Genomic DNA, 25966 nt, shown 5'->3' with positions numbered 1-25966 from the left:
GACCAACTGGTAACTGAGTCTACAAGTTTGAGTTGAAGAAGAGAGCAGCAGGTTTGGTGATTGTTGGCAGCTGAGGATGCTGGAGAAACTCCTGACTCCAATCCTGCAATCAGACACACACACACACACACACACACACACACACACACACAAGCAGGCTAGGGTTAGGGCCTGCTGCACCGGAACTTTGGTGAACGTGTGAACGTTGCATTGGATCAGATAAGAAGTTATGAAAGAGTTCCTGTCAAATGTGAAAAAGCAAAAATGAGAAGAAGAGGAATCGTTTGGACTGATCGTCACTCGAGATCACAGCACAACAACTCACCCTCCTTCACTTCAAAGGTAAGTGTTCATTAGCATAATGTAGAATCAAATTAAATGGAACATTTCAGGACGTTTATGTTTGAAAAAGGTTGTGAAAGAATTTTACTCTGTTAAAATGAAGTATAAGAAAGAATGAGAAGATAAATAAGTTTCTTTCTTTCTTTCTTTGTTTCTTTCTTTCTATCGTTCTTTCTTTCTTTCTTTCTTTCTTTCTTTCTTTCTTTCTTTGTCATTAATTCAGAGCTGTCACAATGGCTCCGCCCCCTCTGTCCTCCATGGCTGTTTTCTTCTTCACCTGTGTCACCTGTGTCACCGGTGTCCTCGCCCTCCCCCCCACCGCGCCACTGCTGATTGCCGGCCGGCCCTTCCTGGCCGTGTGGAACGCCCCCATTCAGCAGTGCCGAAAACTGGACATTCCATTGGACACCGCAGCCTTCCAGGCGGTAACCACGCCTCAGATGGTGCCCGGTCAGTTCCTCACCCTCTTCTACGACAATAATCTTGGCCTCTACCCCAAAGCTGACCTGAGCAAACAGAAGCGATACAGAGGCGGCATCCCCCAAAGCGGCAACCTGACAAGGCACCTGGCCAAGGCCCAGAGGGAGATCGACCACTACATCTTCCAGGATTCCTCGCCTGGACTGGCCGTGATCGACTGGGAGGCCTGGCGCCCCCTATGGGACCGGAACTGGGGATCAAAACGCATCTATCAAAAGCTATCCATCGCTCATGCAATTAAGATTGCCCCGTTTCTATCGTACCGGGAAATCGTCCAGCTAGCCAGGAACCAGTTCCAGAACGCCGGTCGACGGTTCATGGAGCGAACCATCAGCCTTGGCCTTGGCGAGCGTCCGAGCCGTCGATGGGGTTTCTACCTCTTTCCTGACTGCTACAACTACGACTGGAAGAAGGTGGGATACACAGGGAAGTGCTCTAGGAAGACCCAGAGGCAAAATGACCACATGCTGTGGCTCTGGGAGCGAAGCTCCGCCCTCTTCCCCTCCGTCTACATCCCCACAGCTCTCAGCAACTCCAACAAGACAGCATTATTTGTCCAGAACCGTGTCCAGGAGGCGCTGCGGGTTGCAGCTCTGCCCAATCGCCCATACACAGTGCCCATCTACGTCTACTGCAGGCTGCTGTACCGAAACCAGAGCCACAGGTTCCTGAGCCAGGTGAGAAAAGGCAAAACATGTATGTCATCATGATGAACTCGCTGCTTTGTTTGGTGTGTTTGGTTTCACTGGGACGTGTTTGTCATGCTGTAGGTCGTTTCCTTCCTGTGGGAGACAGTGAACCCCACACTGCTCCTAAGGTGCAGGTGGAATTCTCCAGCATGTCAGCGATGTGAGCACTTCCTTTGTGGTGTTTGTGTTGCAGAGCGACTTGGTGAGCAGTGTGGGAGAGTCTGCAGCTCTGGGAGCTTCAGGTGTCATTCTGTGGGGAGGAAGTTCAGACTTCAAGGACGGGGTAAGAAGCTGAAAACAGAGGCTGAAAAAGAGGCAGGCTTGAATTTGCGTTTAGACTGCATAGCACCAGATAATCTGTTTGATCATCAGTTCATCATAAAAGCAGAAGTAAGGACAGAGCAACACACACACACACACACACACACACACACACACACACACACACACACACACACACACACACACACACACACACACACACACACACCATCATCATCATCACCCAATCCGCTTTGAGCTCAAACCTTTGTCATGTTTTTGTCTGTTGTTTTAACCTTTGTGTCATCTGCAAACCCCGCCCCTCTCTATAGCCAGCCTGTCAATCACTCTCTGAATATCTGTTGTCCACCTTCAACCCGTACATCACCAACGTTACGGCGGCCGCCACGCTCTGTAGCAACGTCCTGTGCCAGGGCAACGGCCGCTGTGTCCGGAAGAGATATGACTCCGCCCACTACCTGCACTTGAACCCCGCCCACTTCAGGATTCTGCGGGCGGACAGGAAGTACTTGGCCGTTGGGCTTCCCTCCCACGCTGACCTGGACCTCTGGGCAGACGGCTTCACCTGTCAGTGCTTCGCCGGGCGGAGCTGCCGGGCCAAACTGTCGTACCCCGAGCAGATGGAGCTCATCTGGGTCTGACCTCAGCCACGCCATTTCGGGATGAATAATTTGACAACTTTTGAAAAAAAAAATTTAAATGCAGCGCTACCAACAAACAAACAAAAAGTCCCTGTGAAATTTGTCAAAACATTTCAGGAAATGATGACACATTAAAGATTTTATTAAAATGATACTAAGAGTCAGAGTCATGTCTGATCTATGTGAGTCTGATCTATGTTCTTTGTAAACAACACACACACACACACACACACACACACACACAGCTGGCAGACATTTATTGTTATTATTATTATTATTAACACCTGTTCAGGAAGAACCTCAGATGGCTGCTGATGTCACAGGATGCTGCTGTTGATGTCATAACATGTCATATGATGCTCAGGCGTTCATCTTGGTCTTCTGACTTGTTTGGGTGTGATGTCATTAGAGATTAAATACATCAGAGAGCAAATGTATAAATTAAAAAGAATCTGGCAAAAGAACAATAAACAAACAGAAACCCAAAGGTAAAGGCTGCATCCTGTCATGTACGTAGGCATGAGCTGATAAAGTGTAATATGTAAATGTCATACAAGAGTCAAAGTAACTAAGATCGGGACAGATCTTGTTTACTTCTGCCATTGGCTCTGAGCTGTAGCCTGTAAACAGGGTCAAACAGGCCTCAGGGCATAAAGTGGCGTCACAGTGAAGGTGAAACCTGCTGGATTTCCGTCTCAGCATTCTTAGCGTGTTCAGAGTCCTCACGTATGGTCGGTTTGATTTTCACCCGCTGTCATGTTGATGACGTGTTCAGTTTATAGTTATTCTTCATTTATTAGTGAGTCATTGTTTGCTTTTCTCGGCGCTTGAATTTTTTGAAGTTAATTTTGTTCTTCATTGCTCCTGAAAAGCTGCAATGTGAAAACAATCACTTGAGATGAGAACGTTTCTTTGCCTGTAAATGTTTCATTGATGGTCTGTGTGGGTGCTGAGGCAGGCCACGCCCCTGATAGAGGACAGAACGGTTCATCATGCTTATGAAACATTACAAACATCAACAAATGTTGTGAGTAGTGGAGTGACAGTTCAAGTTAAAGACTGAGGTTAAAGTGAGAGATGCCGTGAATGAAACACAAGGCTGCTGCAGCGTCCCATCTAGTGGTAACCTGCTGGAACAGGACCAGCAGGCGGAATGAGTGTCTCTGGATTCAAAATCATGTTTGAATATAAATAACTCTAAAACTATAATCACATCCTGCTACAAATTCCAGTTCTACAAGAATTTTAACTGATCCATAAGTTATCTTGTTAACAAACGAAAGAAAGAAAGAAAGAAAGAAAGAAAGTGTTTCATTCTATCCACTCCTTTCTTGCACTGGAGGGCACGTCAATCACTTTTGTAAATCTTTCATTTTCAGCCCGAGGCAACAAAAGCGTTTAAGAAATCCCATAAATAATTGTTGTCAGCCTGTTATTAAGTCGATATTAGAACATCTTCATGTCTCAGCCTGAACTCGATTCTAAGACGTCACACTGAAGTATCTAGGCTGATATCATGACTGTGTTCCTCTCTCACCTGATTTGACCCCTTTGGGACAGTCTCTCACCTTTACCTTGAAGGTGACCTTGCACACTTGCAATTACAAGAAGGCTGGTCTGTCGCTGTGTGGCCTTTGAAGCAGATTCAAAGTTTCTGTTCTTAAAATCCTCAAATTCAGAAATGGTGAAAGTTTTATGAATCCAAACTGTTTGTGTTTGCTCGCAGGTACGATCTCTGCTCCAATCATGGGTTCAGGTAGACGGCTCACAGAGAAACTGTGTTTCATCTTCCTCGCCGTGTCGGCCATGCTGTGTCCCGGTGGGACATTACGGATGGCGGCTCCGCCCCTTAAACCCAACCGCCCTTTTGTGTTTATGTGGAATGCCCCAACCGAGTTGTGCAAAAGCCGTTTCAACCTTCCACTCGACCTCTCCCTCTTTGACTATGTCACCAGCACATTGAAATCAGCGACAAACCAGTACATCTCCATATTTTACACTCACCGCTTTGGCATCTTCCCCTACATAAATGAAAAAACCGGTGAGATGTATGATGAAGGCCTGCCACAGCTCATTAATATGACTGAGCATCGCAAGCTGGCAGGGCTTGACATTACGCACTACATCCCCGTCGACCAGCCGGGCCTCGCCGTGCTCGACTTTGAGGATTGGCGGCCGCAGTGGGTTCGGAACTGGGGCAGTAAAGACATCTACCGGCAAAAATCCATCGAAGATGTCAAGAACAAGAACAGCTCGTTATCCGACGACGAGGCAGCGGCACGGGCCAAGATCGTGTTTGAGCGTGGAGCAAAGAGATACTTCATCGAGTCTATTCGCCTCGGAAAGAGGCTGAGACCAAAGCAGCTGTGGGGTTACTACCTCTATCCCGACTGCTACAACTACGACTTCAACCAGGACATGGTTGGCTTCACTGGAAAGTGTCCCGACCTGGAGGAGAAGAGGAACGACGAGCTGCTGTGGCTGTGGGAGGAATCTGACGCGCTCTACCCGTCCATCTACCTGGAGCTCGCCCTCAAAGACTTGCTCCAAGCTCGGCTGTTTGTCCGCCATCGTATGCACGAGGCCATGCGGGTTTCGACGCTCTCCAAACGCTCCTACGCCATCCCCGTGTACCCCTACATCCGCCCCGTCTACAAGGACAGCGTGGACAACTACATGTCTGAAGTGAGTGACTGCTTGTTCTGTTGTATATTTTAATTGAAGAAAGCATTAGAGCCTAAGGCTTGTTTCGGCCCAACCTGCTGAACTGTGATGTGTAGAAGCTTCCCATAACAATGCCTCCCTTTATTGTGTTGTGACAAACAACAGAACAGCTCCCCCTAGAGGTTTATAGGATATAATAAGCCCTCTTATTATATTGCCCTATACAAGGCTCAAAACATCAATCAACCTAGATAATAGTTTACATCCAGTTTAGCCTTCCCATGATGCTGAGTGGAGAAGAAGATTGTCCTGCTCTTCTTTGATTGGCCTGCTGGTGTGTTGCAGTTTGACCTGGTGAACACCATCGGAGAAGCTGCTGCTCTTGGAGCTGCTGGCATCATTTCCTGGGGAGACATGGACGTCACCGACGACGAGGTACAACATGATGTCACTCTGCACCTTCCTGTTTGTGTCCATGTGACCTTTGCTGGTTTCTAGCAGCCTGGACTGTCTGGGTTATGTTCTTCATTACTCAGTAAGGATAACAGATTCACACATGGTTAATATGAAGTACAGAGGGGACTCATTTTCCCACAATCCCCCAGGATTCTTGCCTTGATGCTCAGCGCCACCTAGAGCACGTGATGAATCCGTACATCCTCAATGTCTCCAGGGCGGCGCGGCTGTGCAGCGAAGCGTTGTGCCAGGGCCGAGGTCGCTGCGTGAGGAAGCGCTGGGATGACAATGTCTACCTCCACCTTGATGCACGGCACCTTGATGCTGGCCTGTCCCAGGCCGACGTCGACCAGTTTGACCGAAACTTTGACTGCATGTGCTTCAGCGAGCAGCATTGCTACTCTGTCAAGACGTTTACTACTACTACTGTGAAGCCTAGTGGTGGAGGCTGCAACCACATCAGGCCACACCTACTTCTCCTATGGGCGGCACTGCTCGCGCTGACGTATACAGTGATGTGACCGAAAGATGATGATGGCTGCTTTTGTTTGTTTTCTTTTGTTTGCTCAGCCCTCTTCCCCTCCGTCTACATCCCCACAGCTCTCAGCAACTCCAACATGACAGCATTGTAATGTATGTCCAGAACCGTGTCCAGGAGGCGCTGCAAGTCGCAGCTCTGCCCAATCGCCCATACACAGTGCCCATCTACGTCTACTGCAGGCTGCTGTGCCGAGACCAGAGCCACAGGTTCCTGAGCCAGGTGAGAAAAGGCAAAACACGTATGTCATCATGATGAACTCGCTGCTTTGTTTGGTGTGTTTGGTTTCACTGGGACGTGTTTGTCATGCTGTAGGTCGTTTCCTTCCTGTGTAAGGTGCAGGTGGAATTCTCCAGCATGTCAGCGATGTGAGCACTTCCTTTGTGGTGTTTGTGTTGCAGAGCGACTTAGTGAGCAGTGTGGGAGAGTCTGCAGCTCTGGGAGCTTCAGGTGTCATTCTGTGGGGAGGAAATTCAGACTTCAAGGACGGGGTAAGAAGCTGAAAACAGAGGCTGAAAAAGAGGCAGGCTTGAATTTGCGTTTAGTCTGCATAGCACCAGATAATGTTTGATCATCAGTTCATCATAAAAGCAGAAGTAAGGATAGAGGAACAGCCACACACACACACACACACACACACACACACACATCATCACCCAATCCGCCTTGGGCTCAAACCTTTGTCATGTTTTTGTCTGTTGTTTTAACCTTTGTGGCATCTGCAAACCCTACTCCCTCTCTTCAGGTGGCCTGTCAATCACTCTCTGAATATCTGTCGTCCACCTTCAACCCGTACATCACCAACGTTACGCTGTGTCTGGAGGAGATATCACTCCGCCCACCACCTGCACTTGAACCCCGCCCACTTCAGGATTCTGCGGGCGGACAGGAAGTACGTGGCCGTGGGGCTTCCCTCCCACGCTGACCTGGATGTCTGGGCTGACGGCTTTACCTGTCAGTGCTTCGCCGAGCGGAGCTGCTGGGCCAAACTGTCGTACCCCGAGAAGATGGAGCTCATCTGGGTCTGACCTCAGCCACGCCATTTCAGAATGGCGCCCCCTGATGACACACAGCAGAGGTTTCATTAGGGATTCAGTCGTGCACATGTTTTCATTTTGGGGATGATTTGACAACTTTAAAAAAAATATTTTTAAATGCAGAGCTACCAACAAACAAACAAAAAGTCCCTGTGAAATTTGTCAAAACATTTCAGGAAATGACGACACATTAAAGATTTTATTAAAATGATACTAAGAGTCAGAGTCATGTCTGATCTATGTGAGTCTGATCTATGTTCTTTGTAAACAACACACACACACACACACACATAAAGCTGGCAGACGTTTATTATTATTATTATTATTATTATTATTAACAGCTGTTCAGGAAGAACCTCAGATGGCTGCTGATGTCATAGGATGATGATGATGTTCAGGCGTCCATCTTGATCTCCCAACCCCCCAAACCCCCGCCCCCCCCCCTTCAGAGCGACCAGCCTTCCCGTATTGTTTTATATTGTGTATATGTGTTACATATATACAATCTAACATATGAAGTTGTTTACTTCGAGCTGTAGCCTGTATACAGGGTCAAACAGGGGCATAAAGTGGCGTTAAGCCGATGATGAAACCTGCTGGATTTCCGTCTCAGCATTCTTAACGTGTCTAGACAGAGTCCTCGCGTATAAGTGTGCCGTCCACACGCTATCTGCACACACAAGCTTCCTCTTCAGGTATGTTCTTCCTCTAAGCGTCATCTGCACACCGGCGCTGAGGCTCAGCTGCTGCTCTGCCAAGTTGACACTTCCTGCTGGAGGCTCACAGGTCATTTTCCAGGACGTTACAGGTTTGGAGCAGCAGGAAGTCAGAGGTCCACTGCAGGTCGGTTTGATTTTCACCTGCTGCCATGTTTATGATATGTTCAGTTTATAGTTTTTCCTAATTTATTAGTCATTGTTTACTTTTATAGCAGGTTTATCAACTTTAAACAAACAGAAACCCAAAGGTAAAGGCTGCATCCTGTCATGTACGTAGGCATGAGGTGATAAAGTGTAATATGTAAATGTCATACAAGAGTCAAAGTAACTAAGATGTGGCACTTATGTACAATCTAACATATGATCTTGTTTACTTCTGCCATTGGCTCTGAGCTGTAGCCTGTAAACAGGGTCAAACAGGCCTCAGGGCATAAAGTGGCGTCACGATGAGGATGACACCTGCTGGATTTCCGTCTCAGCATTCTTAGCGTGTTCAGAGTCCTCACGTATAGTCGGTTTGATTTTCACCCGCTGTCATGTTGATGACGTGTTCAGTTTATAGTTATTCTTTATTTATTAGTGAGTCATTGTTTACTTTTCTCCGCGCTGGAATTCTTTTAAGTTAATTTTGTTCTTCATTGCTCCTCAAAAGCTGCAATGTGAAAACAATCATTTGAGATGAGAACGTTTCTTTGCCTGTAAATGTTTCATTGATGGTCTGTGTGGGTGCTGAGGCAGGCCACGCCCCTGATAGAGGACAGAACGGTTCATCATGCTTATGAAACATTACAAACATCAACAAATGTTGTAAGAACTGTGTGTGAGTAATGGAGCAACAGTTCAAGACTGAGGTTAAAGTGAGAGATGCAGTGAATGAAACACAAGGCTGCTGCAGCGTCCCATCTAGTGGTAACCTGCTGGAACAGGACCAGCAGGCGGAATGAGTGTCTCTGGATTCAAAATCATGTTTAAATATTAATAACTTTAAATGAACAGACCCACAAGTTACCTTGAAGAAAGAAAGAAAGAAAGAAAGAAAGAAAGAAAGAAAGAAAGTGTTTCATTCTATCCACTCCTTTCTTGCACTGGAGGGCACGTCAATCACTTTTGTAAATCTTTCATTTTCAGCCCGAGGCAACAAAAGCGTTTAAGAAATCCCATAAATAATTGTTGTCAGCCTGTTATTAAGTCGATATTAGAACATCTTCATGTCTCAGCCTGAACTCGATTCTAAGACGTCACACTGAAGTATCTAGGCTGATATCATGACTGTGTTCCTCTCTCACCTGATTTGACCCCTTTGGGACAGTCTCTCACCTTTACCTTGAAGGTGACCTTGCACACTTGCAATTACAAGAAGGCTGGTCTGTCGCTGTGTGGCCTTTGAAGCAGATTCAAAGTTTCTGTTCTTAAAATCCTCAAATTCAGAAATGGTGAAAGTGTTATGAATCCAAACTGTGTTTGTGTTTGCTCGCAGGTACGATCTCTGCTCCAATCATGGCTTCAGGTAGACGGCTCACAGAGAAACTGTGTTTCATCTTCCTCGCCGTGTCAGCCATGCTGTGTCCCGGTCGGACATTGCGGATGGCGGCTCCGCCCCTTAAACCCAACCGCCCTTTTGCGTTTATGTGGAATGCCCCAACCGAGCTGTGCAAAAGCCGATTCGGCCTGCTGCTCGACCTCTCCCTCTTTGACTATGTCACCAGCACATTGAAATCAGCGACGAACCAGTTCATCTCCATATTTTACACCGACCGCTTTGGCATCTTCCCCTACATAGATGAAGACACCGGTGAGATGTATGATGAAGGCCTGCCGCAGCTCATCAATATGACTGAGCATCGCGAGCTGGCAGAGGATGACATCGAGCACTACATCCCCGTCGACCAGCTGGGCCTCGCCGTGCTGGACTTTGAGGATTGGCGGCCGCAGTGGTCTCGGAACTGGGGCAGTAAAGACATCTACCGGCAAAAATCCATCGACCATATCAAGAACAAGAACAGCTCGTTATCCGACGACGAGGTAGAGGCGCGGGCCAAGATCTCGTTTGAGCGTGGTGCAAAGAGATACTTCATGAAGTCTATTCGCCTCGGAAAGAGGCTGAGACCAAAGCGACTGTGGGGTTACTACCTCTATCCCGACTGCTACAACTACGACTATAACCAGGACATGGTTGGCTTCACTGGAAAGTGTCCCGACCTGGAGGAGAAGAGGAACGACGAGCTGCTGTGGCTGTGGGAGGAATCTGACGCGCTCTACCCGTCCATCTACCTGGAGCTCGCCCTCAAAGACTCGCTCCAAGCTCGGCTGTTTGTCCGCCATCGTATGCACGAGGCCATGCGGGTTTCGATGCTCTCCAAACGCTCCTACGCCATCCCCGTGTACCCCTACATCCGCCCCGTCTACAAGGACAGCGTGGACAAATACATGTCCGAGGTGAGTGACTGCTTGTTCTGTTAAGTATTGCTAGGCTTGTGGCTTCTTTCAGCCCAACCTGCTGAACTGTGATGTGTAGAAGCTTCCCATAACAATGCCTCCCTTTATTGTGTTGTGACAAACAACAGAACAGCTCCCCCTAGAGGTTTATAGGATATAATAACACCTCTAATATTATTTTCCCATACAAGGCTCAAAACATCAATCAACCCAGATAATAGTTTACATCCAGTTTAGCCTTCCCATGATGCTGAGTGGAGAAGAAGATTGTCCTGCTCTTCTTTGATTGGCCTGCTGGTGTGTTGCAGTTTGACCTGGTGAACACCATCGGAGAAGCTGCTGCTCTTGGAGCTGCTGGCATCATTTCCTGGGGAGACATGGACGTCACCAACGACGAGGTACAACATGATGTCACTCTGCACCTTCCTGTTTGTGTCCATGTGACCTTTGCTGGTTTCTAGCAGCCTGGACTGTCTGGGTTATGTTCTTCATTACTCAGTAAGGATAACAGATTCACACATGGTTATTATTAAGTACAGAGGTGACTAATTTTCCCACAATCCCCCAGGATTCTTGCCTTGATGCTCGGCGCCACCTGGAGGCCGTGATGAATCCATACATCCTCAATGTCTCCAAGGCGGCGCAGCTGTGCAGCGTAGCGTTGTGCCAGGGCAGAGGTCGCTGCGTGAGGAAGCGCTGGGATGACAATGTCTACCTCCACCTTGATGCACGCCACTATCGAATTGAGGCGAGCCGGCGCGGCGGGCCCCTGGTGGTGCGGGGCGGCGGCCTGTCCCAGGCAGACGTCTATCAGTTTGACCGAAACTTTGACTGCATGTGCTTCAGCGCGCAGCCGTGCCACTCTCTCTTGACGCTTAACTTCATCCCTGATTTCATAGCTACTGACGGGCCTAATGGTGGAGGCTGCAGCCACACCAGGCCACGCCCACTCCTGCTGTGGGCGGCACTGCTCGCACTGAGGTACACAGTGATGTGACAGAGAGATGATGATGGCTGCTTTTGTTTGTTTGTTTCCTTTTTTTGCTATGCTTTTGTTTGTTTCTGCCACAATTTCTGTATCTTGCTCATTTCTTTGTATTGATTCTGATTTCCCCTCAATCACAGCGACTTTCCTGCTGCTCGGCAACAGACTGTCACATGTGAATAATCTGGGATCTGTTGAAATTGTATCAGAAATCTGATTTCCCACATGGAAAAGTGCAAAGCAGCATTCCTTCAGCTCCCAATCTGAAGTGAACCTGTTAGTGATGTCACCACGCCCAGAGGATCCTGCCACGCTGTGTGAAGTCTCAAGCCCCAGGCTGAAGGGCAGAGAGCTTTTCTGAACAGAAGCCCAGAAAGGGTTTTTGATCTAAAATCAGAAGAACCAACACTGAACCTTCTGATGTCCGAGCACAATAGATCTTCTGTGTTCACGTGCACTCAGTACTGTGATTAGCTGTTCGTCATGCCATTTAGGTAAAAATGATAATTGCACTGTTCTGTGAGGATGCATGACACATTGTTTACTCAGAGAGGGAAAGACGTGAAACTGTTTGACTCTGATTATAACCTTTACACGTCTCAAATCCATTTCCAGTCACAAATGCATTGTGGCCATGAAACTGTCCCTGGGAACTACTGGAGGCCAAAGGTGACGACCCAAATGCACACAAGGATTCAGGATGAGGAAACTAAAATCCATGGCAGGCAGAACATAAAGGAAGTCACAAGGTAAAGACAAGGACAGGAGATCACATGACCCAAAGGAGGAACACAAATTCATGGCAGGCATCAGTAAACCGGACTTCACGCCAGGAGCTAGAACAGGTGACATCATGGGAATTGAACCAGAAGCATGTCTGGAAAGATGTCAGGAAGCAAACGGGTTCAGTAAGCAGATGATCAGTCCACAGAAAAAGATCTGAACCAAGCGGAGAAGAGCAAAACCCAGCACGACATCAGGAAACCAGGAGCAGAGCAGAGAGGATAGAGATGAACGATACACAGGATCACCACAGAAAGCACAGAGTCGTCATATGTTTGACGCTGGTGTTTACTCACCTGTACTTTCTGCTTTCAGGTGTGTTTGTTTTGATCAGTTTTTCATGCAATCTTCACCACTTTAAAAATTCCCCATCTGGGATAAACTGAATCCTGCTTCTTCACACTGTGACATTAGCACTGATGTAGTTTTAAGTCTTGTTTTTATTCTTTCACATTCAGCTAAAACCCTCCTGAAGGTTTGATTGAGTTGAGCTGAATGTGTCTGTGAGGAAGAAGAACACACACCTACCATCTGTAACATCTCGATTAACACGGAGACGGAGAGACTGAGACCCAATTTCAAATCTGGAAATCTTCTGCGGCCTACCCAGACCTTTAAAATCAACACATCAATGAAAAATTAAATCTGAACAGCAGTTACAGGATCAATTATGTCTTAATCAATATTTTGATTAAGTAAACAGTAAACATGATATGGATATAAGAATTCATGCAAACTGCATCGATGATCCTTGCAACATGGTACAGCCACGATGTACTACTGACTGAATATCCCACTGGAGCCAGAGAGATAAGAAATCAGAGTAAAGCAGTTTAACACTGAGAATGATTCTCCCTTGTGGTGGCGCTGATTTATAAGCTGCACTGCTAGCATGCAGCCTCCCTTTCAGCGGCAGTAGCTCAGTCCATAGACTACCGGAGGGTAGCCGGTTTGAGTCCCCTGTGTGTGTGTGTGTGTGTGTGTGTGTGTGGGAGTGGTTTGCAAACATTCAGATGTGTGTGATTTGCATTTGTGTAGGATTGCATTGTGTGAAGCATGTATGTATAACAGCATGAAATGTAACATGCATTTGAATTTGAACCCCATATAAATAAAGGTTGTTCTTCTTCTTCTTCTTCTTCTTCTTCTTCTTCTTCTCCTCTTCTTCTGTCTGCTTCCCGCTGTCATGTGATACAACACCGCCCTCTGTCGGCTCTGCTGGGTCTGACTGCCTGAGCACAATGAGGAGACTTGAGATAATGGGTCACATTTTACAGACATGTAGACTTAAGCTCCAGTGCTCAGCCAAAGCTTCACACTCAGCCTCAGCTTCACACTCATCCTCAGCCTCACATTCGGTCTCACACTCAGCCTCAGCTTTACACTCATCCTCACACTCAGCCTCAGCCTGGCTCAGCTCTGTCAGAGGAGGACAGGAGCTTTATTGTTCAGATTTCTGGGTCAGAGCCTGTGACTGAACGCCTGAACGCCCAAACATGATGTTCACTGAGGGAATCCCCCCCCCCCCCACACACACACACAGCGTCAGTGCTGTCAGAGGGAAGAGTTCATCATTCATGAATTATTGAAATTATAGTTAATATGACCAGCACATATGATTCATTTAGTGAACTATTATAATGTAACATTGATTTGGAAAAGATGGTTTAGCAAACTTGTTATCTCAGATTTTGGTTTCTGATGTCCTCAATTTAGGTTCCGGGACTTCCCGTCTCCAAACCTGAACCATCCAGGATGAGGGTTTGGTTGCCACGGCAGCCTGGCTTCCGTCCACCAATGGGAGGTTGTGATTCCCCAAACAGTACTGAAAGCATTTGGATAAGGTCAGCGAGCAGCGACGCCTCGCCGTTTGTGTGCTTCCATTGTTTCTGAATGAATGGCTTAGTCTAATTACTGGAGCGAAAGAGGCTAATGCCAGAAAACAAGCCAGAGACCCAGTGATGATTAGGGAAAAATGCAGGACACACAAACGATTTGTTCCTTTCATCTAAACGGCCAGGGTTCATCCTCTGGAGGGCAAGAGCTGCCCACTACATGTGATCCATTTTTAGTGGCAGGCGTCCATGATGTGATTGTGGTGGTTACTTGTTCAGGTTATGACCACGTGTACGTCTCACGCACTCCCTGAGTATACAGTGCATGTAAACGTAGCGAGCAAAGTGGCCCTGACTATGGGCCTGCAGGTTCGGTCAGCGTGGCCACACCAACTAAACTAACTAACTAACTAACTAACTAACTAACTAACTAACAGACTTTGGTGAATCCTAATCAACAATCAAAAAACAATGAATTTTGAAGCAAACCAACAGAATTGAGATCATTACTTTTCATTGAATCTGATCAAATATGATGATCAGAATCAATATCTGCGATCACTCTGACAGTGAAGGAGCTCAGCTGTGGTACAAACGCTGCTCACTAACAGGCAGAATCCCGCTGTTGTCACAGTAACGGAGGCCTGGACAATGGCCGCCTGTGTCCTCTCTGAACGGTTGGGGCGGCGGTGGTGACGATGGCTACGAGCTCGGCTGAGCGTGACGCAGCAAACACACACTTCCTGTTTGTGTGTGAGCGAGAGAAGGTTCCAGATGAACAACATGTCTTAAAATAGACACTGCCTTTTTTATGTAACTCGTAAAAATGACATGAAATCATAATGTGTCCGTCACATCAACGTGATTTTATTTGTGATTAAAGTGACAGTGAAGAAGTGCAGAGAGAGAAAGAGAGAGAGAGAGAGAGAGAGAGAGAGAGAGAGAGAGAGAGTGAGAGACAGACAGACAGAAAGACAGACAGACAGACAGACAGACAGACAGACAGATGGACGGCTTCTGTTTGATTTTGTCCATGTCTTTTATTCAGACATGAAGTATTTGAGCAGAATAAGGTGAATAGAAAAGTTTACCTCTCTTTTTTTTTTGATCAAACACGTTCAAGTGTTGTAGTTGCTCCGTCAGTGTGTCGTGTGACACGTGATGGGAAAATGTGACGTGACAGCAAAACATGGATCATTCAACCAAAGAAAAGAAGAAAATAAGAGGTTGAATACATTCTGTGGAAGAACCAAACAGACATCAGGAAACGTCACCACGTTCCCATGGCAACACTCACATCAAGTACCACTACCTCAAAGTGTGAAGAACTTCAGTGAACCGACTCATGCTAAGCACCTACAAACAATTCAGACAATTCAGTCCAGATAACAAACCTATAAAATAATCCTGTTCTTCTCAGCTGAACACAAAGAACCAAAGTACTGAGTTCATACAGACTAACATGTTCACATGTTCTCTACGTGTTATCCTTCAAATATGTCAACTCTGTAAACAGCAAAAGGACCAACAGCAAAGTCTGTGAACCCAAATGTGCTTCAGACTCAGAACTCAGAACCAAGTAAAGGAATTTAAAGTGAAACTCAAACTATTTTACAAAACTTCATCATCTTCATCATCTTCATCTCCTTCACCTCTGAACTCTGTGCGTTCCTTTGTTAGTGTGTCATTGTGTAGATGTTTGTGCTTCTCTCCAGGTCTGTAGGTCTCTAATGGAACCTTATGGATCCATGAACACATGAACAGTTCAGAGGGGAAGGAGATGAAGATCAGGAACTTTCAAAAATGGCTGCTGTGTTGCTAGGATGACGCATAAATGTAATACTTTAAAACATTCTCTGAAATCTCTTAAGATGAACCAGAAGAAGTCATTTGTCCTCAACAATGTGTCCCCACGGTGGCGAAGGAAGACGTTGCCACGTCCCTGCGGACGATGCTCAGCGGCTCCAGCTCCAGCTCGTCTGAGGTAAACTCGTTCTGGCCGTCGCTGGTGGACGGGGGGGTCCTGGGTGGGCCGCAGTCATGGCAGCAGCAGCAGCAGCAGTCCAGGAAGGCTCTGGTGAACGGCTGGCACAGGAAGAACAGCAGCACCGGCGTCACTGCAGACTTACAGAAGAGCAGGAACTGACTGACCACATGTAGAATGTCCAGGGTTCTTCTGGGAACGCCGGCCGCCATGTAGACGCTGACAATATGGTAGATGTTCTCTGGGATGATGCAGAAGCCGTAAAGGATGGCAAGAGCGACCACGGCACAATTCATCTGGCTCTCCAGCTGGATCTGCTTCCTCCCGCCGCGGACGCTAGTCCTCTCAGCCCGGCGGATCTTTCGGGCCGTGAGCAGCGAGCTGCAGATTGTGAAAAGTGTCGGCAGGCAGAAGTAGCAGCCAAAGTACCACCACAGACGAGCGCCGTCATAGGTCAGACCCAGAACGTACAGTGTGTCCGGCAGCTCGGTGGAGATGCGGATCACGCAGCGCTCACACGGTGGCTTCACATCCGGCGGGTCTCCGTCCTCAGTGATCAGCTGGTGGATCAGCAGCTCGGGCAGCGCCAGCAGGAGCGCGCCCAGCCAGATGACGGCCAGTTTGGCCGAGGTGGACACCCAGTTCTCCATCATCTCGTAGTACATTTGCACATTGGTAGCAGCGCGGAAACGGTCGATGCAGAGAGCGCACAGTGTGAAGGTCGTGACCCCAAGAGATGCCACCTAGGACAACAACAGAGGAAATCAATTAGACCAGCTTGCAATCGCACAAATGTTTCTCACAATCGCACAAATATTAAGGCTTCTTCTGGTTCACCTTTTGGAATTTAATGGAAAGTTTGGAAATATCCTATTTATGCATTATTAACACAACACAGTGGTGATTTTACAGAACTTCATCATCTTTGTGACTTCATCTCCTTCATGTCTGAACTTTGTTTGTTCCTCTGTAAATTGTGTCTAGATGTCTGTGCTTCTCTTCAGGTCTGTAGGTCTCTAATGGACCCTGATGGATCCATGAACAGACGCCTCTAAAGCTCCTCTACATGAAGAGAGAGGTTTGGTTACATACTAATATGTTGACCTCTGACCTTTGACCTGAACCCTCTGTATGTTGTGATGGATCTCTATCCATCGTGATGACAAATAGAAGAAGAAGAACACGTGACAAGGTGTCAAAGAAGAGGAAGAGAGACAGAAGCACAAACATCTACACAATGATACAACACAGAGTTCAGATGTAAAAGACAAATCTTGAAATCTCTTGAAGCTGAACCTGAAGCGTCCCTCACCTCCAGGTACGGGATGATCCTGCATGAGAATTGTCCCAGCAGCCAGTTGTTGGTCAGTGCGTGGAAAACCACCAGCGGCAGGCAGAAGAAGACAATGACAAAATCCCAGAGAGCCAGATTGGCCAGTAGAGAGTTGGAGATGCTCCTCATGTAGTAGTTGTGGCAGACGATGCACATGATGGACATGTTACCAAGTATCCCCACGCCGAAGATGATGGCGGCGATGATCACAATGGCATAGGCAGCAAAAGACTCTGCGCTGAGCGGGTAGAAGGGGTTCTTCAGCTGCTTGCGCCTTGTCCTGGTGCTGTCTGGGACGAACGGTGTGCTCTCTGGTGGAGAAAGTTCCTCCTCATAGTCGCTGCCATTCAGACTGAACGGGGAAACGGTCACCTGCTCCTGCGCCATGGCCTCAGCCTCCAACATGGCCGTCTGTCCGGTCTGCAGGGTGAGGGTGCTGGCCAAAGCTGTTCAAAAACATCTCATTACTTCACCTTCATATATTGTGTACATATACATATCTAATACTAGCAGGTGTTTGGTAAGTTCCTCTGGTATCATGCTGCTAAATATGAGCAGATTGGATGCAATGATTGTTATTATTGTTGTTATTAACGTAGAGAGTTAGAATGTCTCAACAGTAGAAATGAGTCACGGTTCTGCTCACCTGTGCCTCGGGGCTTCGAGCTCCGTCGCCGCCTCTCGGTGCGTCCATGCCGGGTGCTCAGCTGCTTTGCCCGGCGCCGCTCTCTGGTCGCTCTTTCCTCTGTGCGTAAAGATCCCCAAACGCGCAGCGCTCTGGTGTGCGCGGCACTTTTACGCACAGCGCGCAGAGCTCCTTCTCTGCCCGGCGCCTCCAAACTTCCAGGAGATGATGGTTGTCCAGTATCCGACCACGACCCCACCGAGGCCCGTTGGCTCTCTTCTGGCGCCCTCCCATTGTCCTCCCCGCTGACTGTGCGCCATCTCCGGCTCTGCGCATTCCTGTGAGCGGCGGTGGATTCATAATGAGGACTGAAAGTCGCCTTTGTTTTCTGCCACCGGGCTTGACTGAATACGGCCTCGCTGCACAGCGACAAACACAGCAGCCTCAGCAGTGGAACCATGGTGGTGTGAGCTCTAACCCGTGTGTGCGCTGCAGAAAACTCCGTCCATTTGTGCCCCTCTTAATTTGTCCATAAATGAGCGCAAATCTCAATTTGAAATGGACACGAAATCGAGGTTCAGCTTCATGTTGCGCGCAGATTGTCTCTGTCGAGACTTTACTTCCACACAAGCGGGGGACCGGATGGGTTGGTCTGCGTCCCAGAGCGGCTCCGGTCTGGTGGCATCACCCGTGTGTCCAAAAAAGACAAATGTCCTCAGCTTGGAAGAGCCAACGTGTCCGCTCCGGGCTCAGGCTCACTTCCCTTAAAGAGGCGGGTCAGGGTTTCTGGGTCCCGATCCAGCCCGGGCTGTTTACAGCGCAGCAGCTCACAGGCGCTCGGACGAGAGGGGAAAAGAAATGCGGCCAGAGGAAAAGCCAAGCTACGTGAGAGAGGGGGAGGAGGGGTGAGGAGGAGGGTGAGGAGGAGGAGGAGGGAGAGAAGGGGGGATATGATTTACAAACAGATCAGACTCATCTCATCTCTCTCTCTCTCTCTCTCTCTCTCTCTCTCTCTCTCTCTCTCTCTCTCTCTCTCTCTCTCTCTCTCTCTCTCTCTCTCTCTCTCTCTCTCTCTCTCTCTCAGTAACATAACAGTAACATAAATCTAAACTAAATGACAGTAACACACATGATGATACATGTACATGATTACATGTACATCTTACATTTAAAGATCATGTCTGTAAAGTGGTGGCAAGATGACGTATACGTTAGTACTTGTGAGTCTACATGTTCGTTTTGATTCAATTTGATTAGCATGAAGCCTTTGAATCGTCACGCACTGACAGGTAAACACTTTACAACACTTAAGTGTTGTAAAATGAGCATAGGTCACCAACAGGGGGACCGCGGGCCGGGTCCCATAAGTACGGACCCGGACCTACAGTCAAAACAGAAGGCTATGGTTAAAATACGGGGCTCTCTTACGACCGGCGCAACTTGTCAAGTTTTTACGGTAATGGTTTAGCGAGGAAAACGCAGAGACCAATTGCATGCGAGTGACGCCATTCCAAGTGATACTACTCAGCCAATCAGAATTGTGTATTTTGGTGGTAAAAATTGTTGATCTTCCGGACCTTTGCTTCAAGAAATGTTCGCTACTGGACCTTTTTAAATGTTAGTTGAATACCCCTGCTTGAGGTTTAAAACAAAGTCTCCTATAGTCAAGTCGATTGGAAGGTTAAGACATGTCTAACAATTATAATCTTCTCTTTTACGATGATGACGTGAATATTGGAGTTTGATTTTCTCTGATTACAAACTCAAAACAAACACATAACCTAAACTCTCCACACTTTTAATGTTGTGTTCGCTGACGTTTCCGCAAACAAACTTCAGCTCCAATCAGGCTTCAGCGGGGCGTCTACCGCTAAGACTCATGGGGGGTGGAGTTGTTTAAAAGCTAACAAACTATTTAGTTTGTCTTTAAAAAGACGTAATTAAATGTAATTAAATGTTTGTGGTGGACAGAGCATCAGATACTTAGGTTATTATCATTATAAATATAATAAGAATATGGCTTTTCAGCTTTTCAGAAATATCAAACAAACAGAGCTAAATGTTAAAGATGTTAAAGAAACAGAGGCTAGTCCGGAAGACAGCGCATGCGCATTCCGCCACCCTACGACTTGAAAGGAAGCGAGGGAAACAGTGCAGTAAGTGTTTCACTCTGGCATTACGTTACTTTTAGGTCGTATTTTCTTCCACAAAGTAACCGTAAGCGCTCGCACTTCGCTCGCGGTGATACTGGACTGTGATGCTAAGGCTCGTGTTAAAGTTAGTTATGCGCCTCCGTTTAAAGAGGCGCAAACTACGAGTAGGTCTCAACGAGTTACTTCAGGTCTCTTTCTCTCTCTCTCTCTCTCTCTCTCTCTCTGACTGTGTCTGTCTCTTTCTGTCTACTCCTGTCTGTCTGTCTCTCTCCCCCTCGCTGTCTGTCTGTCTATCTCCCTCAGTCTGTCTCCCTGTCTCTCTCTCTTTCTCCCTCTCTCTCAGTCTCTCCCTCTCCCTGTCTCTCTCTGTCTGCCTCTCTCAGTGTGTCTGTCTCTCTCTCATTCTGTCTCTTTCTGTCTCTGTCAAAGTTTCCAATCTTTCAGGTAAAAAAAGGATGAAAAGGATGACAGTCTTTCATGTTTCTGTGCTCCTGACAGGTGAACGTGTTTTAATGTGTGTGTGTCCTGTCAGACCTCCATGCTGTCGTCATGCCCCTGTGTGTGATGTCAGAGGGGGCGGGGCCAGGCGCTCACCTGAGCAGGACTCACCTGTGCGACCTGAAAATGGGAGCAGATTACACAGACAAATATGTGAAGGTGGGTTTATTGCAAATACCACGTCACCATGGCGACACCTGATGGATTTGTTGACACAGCTCACGTCTTTATTCTGTCCCCCCCCTGATGACGTCACTCTTTCATCACTACAGTCTGAAAATCAGTTTTCAGCTTGTATTCTTCTTTTTATTACATTTTAATTTTTCATGCTCGTATCACATTCTTTTGTTTGGCTGTTCATATTGATCCTTGGGTTGGTCTGATCAGATTAGATGAGACTAGATTCAGACCTGCAGCCTTCCTGTCAGCTTCAGAGCTCCAGTCTGACCTGTATGTTTGATTTTCAGGGCAAAGTCTCTCGCAAAGGCCCTCTGGTTCCTTTAGATGGCGACAGATTCATCCTGAAGGCCGTGATTGAAGGTACGTGTGTGTCTCACACACACACACACACACACACACACACACACACACACACACATTCACATACAGTGTTGACCTTGAGTGACCTTTTTAATCTTTGTTTTCAGAGGAGGATTCTCCGCTGAAGTCGTCCATCAACGTTGTCCTGTTTGGAGATCTTGCTAAAGATTTCTCACTGTCTGTCCATCTTGGGGTATGTATGGGAGAAACAGCCTCAGACTGATTCAGGGGGAACACCAGGGTTGACTGATAAGTAGTGAGCCCAAGTAGGTGTGGTTTTTTTTGAGGTTATGGTCTCTGATGTCTCTCTGTCTCTCTCTCTCTCTCTCCTTCTCGCCCCACCCCCCTCCATGCAGGATGTGATCATGGCATCAGGTTTCTGTGTTGCTAAATCTCCCACTGCTCACAAAGACAAACTCCACGCCTGTAACCTGCAGCTGTCAGGAGAGCGCCCCTGCATTCATGTGAGCGCGACACTCTGAGGGTTTGTTAGTCTGTGAAGCTCTCGGATAAAGATGATGATGATGATGATGTCGTTTTAAGGCCCCTGTGAATGCTTCAAACATTATCACCCTCCATATTCCAGGTGTCTGGCCGTCCTCCTTCTCCTCCTCCTCAGCCTAAATCTCCCCTGGTGGCCGAAAGGAGAAAGAGAAGGTCAGAGGTCAGTGCTCAGGTCAGCCTGTCACCTCTGGAAAGGCTAAAGTAGATTTAGTTACTATCCACAACTTTAAAAGAACGCTGATATTTTCAAAGTTGTGTTTACACCCATGTCACATTCCGGTTGGTGCTTTAGGTCTCCAGGGCGACCAAGACTCCAAAGTACACGTATGTGAACCTGGGGGACCTGAAGGCCGAAGCTGTGGTCAACGTTTACGCCGTGGTGGTCTTTTTCAAACAGCCCTTCAAGAGCCGAGGAACAGGTCAGACGGCCTCAGTCCGTATACACACACATTCTTTGAATAGGTTGAGCTTTAGTGTGAGTGGGAGGTCAGAGGTCAGTGATCCTCTGTGATGTTGTTGATGTCTTTGAGGCTTTAAGACCAGACCCATTACAGCACTGACTTCAGATGCTGCGTGCCTACAATACACACACACACCGACACACACACATACACACACACAGCTACATGAAGATAATCCTCCTCCTGATTTATGTTTCAGATTACTGACGTTTCTTCCCCTATAGATTTCTGTTCTACACTGAAGCTCACCGACCAGACCGACCTCAAGGTCAGCTGCAACATCTTCCGTGCAGAGCTGGAGGACCATCCCAAGATCTTCAACATAGGAGACATTGTTCGCCTGCACAGAGTGAAGGTTTGACCTGTGACCATTTTAACATGTTAGTGTTGATGTGCCGGTCCATCTGTCCATCTGTCCGCCATTTTTCTATTGTCACAAATATTGAATGTCTGCTTAGGTAAAGTTCTTCAGCGGCTCCATCACTCTCCTCAACACCCACGGCTTCTCTGTGGTGACGTTTGATGGAGCGGTGGGCGGAGCCGTGGAGCCCCGTACCTCCAGCCGCTCCTTCCACTTCGACCAGCGCGACCAGCAGACGGTGCAGGAGCTCCGGTCTTGGGCCTCCAGCAGGTCCCTCATCCCTGCAGGACCCACAATCCGTCTGTCTGCTGTCCAGCCCAGAGTTTATTTTGACCTCACCTGCCAGCTGCTGTCCAGCACCCTCATGGACAGCACCTGCACCCTGCTGAGGGTGAGAACCTCCCAGGGCTTCAGTCATGGTTTTACAGTCATTTTACAGTCATGGTTGAATTCTGAATTGTTTTCCATCCTCTGCCTCTTTTTTGTTTTGTTTCTTTGTGAGGTTTGGGATGGGACGAGGTGTCCACACCCCCTACTGAGGGGGAGGGGGGAGCCTTCGTCCTCCTCCTCTTCCTCAAAGGAGAGGCAAAACCTGGTTGCCAGCGTCTTCGTCTATGACAACCATGTGGAGCTCGCACAACAACTTAAGGTCAGAGGTCAAATGTGTTTGTCTGGACGTGTTTGTTAGAGGATCAGGATTATTACCATGAAGACACATCTGGGTCTGACCAATCACAGCCTGAGCGTGTGACATCATTCCCTCTCCTGTCCTGTCAGCCAGGAGCGTTCCTGCGGATCTACAACCTGCGAGCCGTCCAAGGAGCCGCTAAGCTGCCAGGACAACCCAGCGACCAGGCGGAGCAGGCAGATCACCTGACCTTTCACCTCCACGGGGGGACGGCGTACGGCAGGGGGATCCGGACTCTTCCAGAGAACGACCCAGACGTACAGGAAGTGAAGAGGTACGAGGAGGAAGATGGATGTGTGTGTGTGTGTGTGTGTGTGTGTGTGTGTGTGTGTGTGTGTGTGTGTGTGTGTGTGTGTGTGTGTGTGTGTGTGTGTGTGTGTGTGTGTGTGTGTGTGTGTGTGTGTGTGTGTGTGTGTGTGTGTGTGTGTGTGTGTGTGTGTGTGTGTGTGTGTGTGTGTGCGCGCGTGTGCGTGTGACCAGGCTTCCACACACCTTCAGCTCTCTTTATGTCTCTGTAGACTCATTGAGGCGTTTCCAGAGGAGGAAGATGACCTTGCAGACCTGAATTTCTCGGACATGGAGGAGGTGTGGAGCACTCCACCAGAGTCTCTGGGTATGTGTGAGGGCGCCGTGTTCACCAAACTCACTTCCTGCTTGGACTTTTGATGAGTTGAAGGTTTGCGGTTTGTGTTTCAGGCGCTGCTCCGCTTCTCTGCAGCTCAGGTATGAAATTGAAATGTACAGGAAGTCACCAGAGCAGATCACATGACTTTGTTCCCTCGCAGAGACAGACTTTTATCCTGAAAGGTCCTCAATAAAAGTCATAGCTTTATTCTGAAAGGGCTGATAAATGTACACATCATAAATGGCTGGGAAAGCAAAACAAACTTTGTTTTCTAAAAGGCGTGTGAGATGTTGGAGCGTATGTGCGGATGGTACTGCTGGTTCTGATGCTCATCTGTGTGTGCAGAGAGGCGTTGCGGTCACGGTGTGGCGGTGGTGTCTCTGGCTGAGCTGAAGCAATCCGACCGCTGTGGGACTCATCATGTCCGGGCTCGGATCAGATCCTACCAGCCGCTCAGGCTCCATCAGGCTCTGAAGCTCTACTGCTGCAAATGCTCTGACATGTAGGAACATCTCACCATCCAGCAGCTTCACACACATCACTGATGCTCCTTTGTGTTTCGTGCCTGCTTGTAGTTTAGAGCTTGGCATAAAGCTAAACAAGATCAGACAATTTCAGGGATTGAACCTCTTAAACACTCTGTGGGGTTTTCCAGTCGGGCCGTTGCCTGTAGCGACCGCATCTTCACTTAGCTCAGCATCACGGCTCCTGGCTGCCGTGTGTTTCTTCTGTCCTCTGCTGTCACACTGCAGCGACACCATGTGGTCCAACCTGTGGTCCAACCTCCAACAAAGCTTTCTGTGCATTTTGAAAAATAGTTGATTGAATTGAAAATAGTTATTTATTGTTATTTCTGTGTGTGTGTACGCTATCAGGCTGGACGTCCCAGACCACCAGCTGGTTTCTGGTCTGTTCCCTGAGGCCCCCGGGGGATCTGGACCCTGCAGTCCTCCGGCCTGGGCTCTATCTGCTCAGCTCCCCTCAGAGTCCAGCAGAGCTCTGACTCTTCATCTGTCCAGACGGCTGATGTCACAGAGCAAAACCAAGGAGCTCCTCTTCCTCCAGGGTATCACAGTCTTCATCACTCCATCCATATGGAATGTGGATCAATAATCCAATCTAATCTGAGGAGCCCTGACCTGTCAGAGCTTCACCGTGTCTGTGTGTGTTTCAGGCTCCACTCTAGAGGAAACACACAGACTGGCTTCAGCGTTCCCAAACATCGTTCCTGTCCGCTCGTCAGAAGGACAGCTGGCTCCGCTGGACCTGCGCGCCCCCTTCCTGTTCAGAGGCAGGAGGAGCTATTACGGGTCAGAACACATGCTAAACGTTTCATGTCCTCTTTGTGAAACTGCTCGGTGAATTTCAGCATTATTACATGTCCTCAGATGAGGACATCACATCAGCTGTTGAGGATTTGGATCAAAGTTTTCCAGCGTTGTCGGCAGATGTGTGTTTATGTTGGGGAATAAAGAACTGAAACCGCCCTGAGATTGGGCTCAGTACTGGTCAGTCATCCCTGGTGATGTGTGTTTCAGGTGCGGCCGGTGTTCTCAGCCTGAGCTGAGGGAGCCCCCTGCTGAGCAGGACCAGGTGATGGATGAGAAGCTGATCGCAGAAGGTAAGAGGATAGAAACAGGAGAAAGGGTGAAGAAGAAGAAATGGTGATGATGATGGTGCTTCTGTGGTTCACAGCTTTGGGCGTCCAGCTGCTGCAGGTCTGCCTGCTGATGAAGATGCAGCTGCAGGACACCACAGACACGCTGGACGTCTTCCTCTGGAGAGACGCAGTGAGTGGCACCACACATGTCCCCCAGCAGTCCAGGCCTATAGCAGCATAACTAGGATAAGGAGGATCAGCTGGTCTGCTACGGTGCAGACGATGTTCATAAACACACAGCAGCTCAGTTAGAATGTGAACATGATTTCTTAATGTTTGATTTGTAGAGCTGGTGGATTGATTATTGAACTCTTTGATCAGGATACCTTCTTCGGTGTGTCGGTGGAGGACGTAACAGCCAATCAGGAGGCTCAGGACATTGTGCAGCGGGTCATGGATTCCCTCTGCCCAGCAGGGGGCAGCGTTGGTACGTTTGTTTATTCACTTAAGCTTCATCAATATGGCACAATGGGTTAACACGGGTTAATAAGTCAATCTGTCCTCAGCGTCGTCTCCTTGGCTGGACGTGTGTGTGAGGTCGTACAGAGTGAAGGGCGATGATGGACTGAATCAAACCTGCTATCAGATCTGCCAAACCGCTGTCACACTACCTGCCTGACAGGTCAGAGGTCACAGGTTAAGAATGA

General features: G+C 48.0%; 5 protein-coding genes across 7 annotated transcripts; 4 read left to right on the top strand and 1 right to left on the bottom strand.

Annotated features, from left to right (window-relative positions):
• Positions 1-56: 56 nt before the first annotated feature.
• Positions 57-2588, top strand: LOC142989025 (hyaluronidase PH-20-like). Its single transcript, XM_076138387.1, has 4 exons — positions 57-342; positions 566-1499; positions 1705-1794; positions 2105-2588. Exons 2-4 carry the CDS (start codon positions 576-578, stop codon positions 2432-2434), a joined length of 1344 nt encoding a protein of 447 aa, XP_075994502.1. The 5' UTR covers positions 57-342; positions 566-575; the 3' UTR covers positions 2435-2588.
• Positions 2589-4180: 1592 nt separating this feature from the next.
• LOC142988635 (hyaluronidase PH-20-like) lies at positions 4181-7337 on the top strand. Its single transcript, XM_076137866.1, is given in 5 exon segments — positions 4181-4992; positions 6179-6314; positions 6494-6583; positions 6838-6899; positions 6901-7337. Coding segments are annotated over 5 exon segments (1320 nt in total). The 3' UTR covers positions 7121-7337.
• Positions 7338-7827: 490 nt separating this feature from the next.
• LOC142989122 (hyaluronidase-5-like) lies at positions 7828-13134 on the top strand. The gene is made up of 4 exons (XM_076138538.1): positions 7828-7972; positions 9326-10284; positions 10593-10682; positions 10853-13134. Exons 2-4 carry the CDS (start codon positions 9346-9348, stop codon positions 11279-11281), a joined length of 1458 nt encoding a protein of 485 aa, XP_075994653.1. The 5' UTR covers positions 7828-7972; positions 9326-9345; the 3' UTR covers positions 11282-13134.
• Positions 13135-14922: 1788 nt separating this feature from the next.
• Positions 14923-20497, bottom strand: gpr37a (G protein-coupled receptor 37a). Its single transcript, XM_076170125.1, has 3 exons — positions 17851-20497; positions 17184-17650; positions 14923-16614 (listed from the first exon to the last, which is right to left on the bottom strand). The coding sequence occupies exons 1-3, from the start codon at positions 18287-18289 to the stop codon at positions 15784-15786; spliced, it is 1737 nt and encodes a 578-aa protein (XP_076026240.1). The 5' UTR covers positions 18290-20497; the 3' UTR covers positions 14923-15783.
• Positions 20498-20528: 31 nt separating this feature from the next.
• Positions 20529-25956, top strand: pot1 (protection of telomeres 1 homolog). 3 transcript variants are annotated; one of them, XM_076170104.1, is made up of 19 exons: positions 20529-20639; positions 20948-21020; positions 21128-21213; positions 21377-21484; positions 21607-21684; positions 21817-21943; positions 22210-22340; positions 22444-22737; positions 22849-22995; positions 23124-23308; positions 23553-23647; positions 23731-23757; positions 24005-24161; positions 24535-24725; positions 24834-24969; positions 25198-25280; positions 25355-25449; positions 25641-25746; positions 25826-25956. In XM_076170104.1, the coding sequence occupies exons 1-19, from the start codon at positions 20532-20534 to the stop codon at positions 25936-25938; spliced, it is 2340 nt and encodes a 779-aa protein (XP_076026219.1). In that variant the 5' UTR covers positions 20529-20531; the 3' UTR covers positions 25939-25956. The 3 variants fall into 3 exon arrangements, with proteins under 3 accessions (XP_076026219.1, XP_076026210.1, XP_076026228.1); XM_076170095.1 differs by having other exon boundaries at positions 21607-21696; XM_076170113.1 differs by lacking the exon at positions 23731-23757 and having other exon boundaries at positions 21607-21696.
• The last annotated feature ends 10 nt before the right edge of the window (positions 25957-25966 follow it).

This window comes from Genypterus blacodes, unplaced genomic scaffold (genome assembly GCF_046128005.1).
Source record: "Genypterus blacodes isolate CSIRO-AG114 ecotype Tasmania unplaced genomic scaffold, CSIRO-AGI_Gbla_v1 ptg000015l_1, whole genome shotgun sequence".
In the NCBI taxonomy this organism is placed as follows: domain Eukaryota; kingdom Metazoa; phylum Chordata; class Actinopteri; order Ophidiiformes; family Ophidiidae; genus Genypterus; species Genypterus blacodes.
Note: the sequence above shows the minus strand (reverse complement) of the source record. Positions and strands in the feature narration are given on the sequence as shown.

Excerpts from the sequence above, each read along its gene's own strand:
- LOC142989122 (XM_076138538.1), top strand. The coding sequence starts at position 9,346 with ATGGCTTCAGGTAGACGGCTCACAGAGAAACTGTGTTTCATCTTCCTC. Across the intron at positions 10,285-10,592 it reads TGGACAAATACATGTCCGAG|TTTGACCTGGTGAACACCAT; the intron begins GTGAGTGACTGC and ends GGTGTGTTGCAG. Across the intron at positions 10,683-10,852 it reads TGGACGTCACCAACGACGAG|GATTCTTGCCTTGATGCTCG; the intron begins GTACAACATGAT and ends ACAATCCCCCAG.
- pot1 (XM_076170095.1), top strand. The coding sequence starts at position 20,532 with ATGCCCCTGTGTGTGATGTCAGAGGGGGCGGGGCCAGGCGCTCACCTG. Across the intron at positions 21,214-21,376 it reads CACTGTCTGTCCATCTTGGG|GATGTGATCATGGCATCAGG; the intron begins GTATGTATGGGA and ends CCCTCCATGCAG. Across the intron at positions 22,738-22,848 it reads GCACCTGCACCCTGCTGAGG|GTTTGGGATGGGACGAGGTG; the intron begins GTGAGAACCTCC and ends TTTCTTTGTGAG.
- gpr37a (XM_076170125.1), bottom strand. The coding sequence starts at position 18,289 with ATGGTTCCACTGCTGAGGCTGCTGTGTTTGTCGCTGTGCAGCGAGGCC. Across the intron at positions 17,651-17,850 it reads CTCGAAGCCCCGAGGCACAG|CTTTGGCCAGCACCCTCACC; the intron begins GTGAGCAGAACC and ends GTTTTTGAACAG. Across the intron at positions 16,615-17,183 it reads GGATCATCCCGTACCTGGAG|GTGGCATCTCTTGGGGTCAC; the intron begins GTGAGGGACGCT and ends TTGTTGTCCTAG.
- LOC142989025 (XM_076138387.1), top strand. The coding sequence starts at position 576 with ATGGCTCCGCCCCCTCTGTCCTCCATGGCTGTTTTCTTCTTCACCTGT. Across the intron at positions 1,500-1,704 it reads GCCACAGGTTCCTGAGCCAG|AGCGACTTGGTGAGCAGTGT; the intron begins GTGAGAAAAGGC and ends TTTGTGTTGCAG. Across the intron at positions 1,795-2,104 it reads GTTCAGACTTCAAGGACGGG|CCAGCCTGTCAATCACTCTC; the intron begins GTAAGAAGCTGA and ends CCCTCTCTATAG.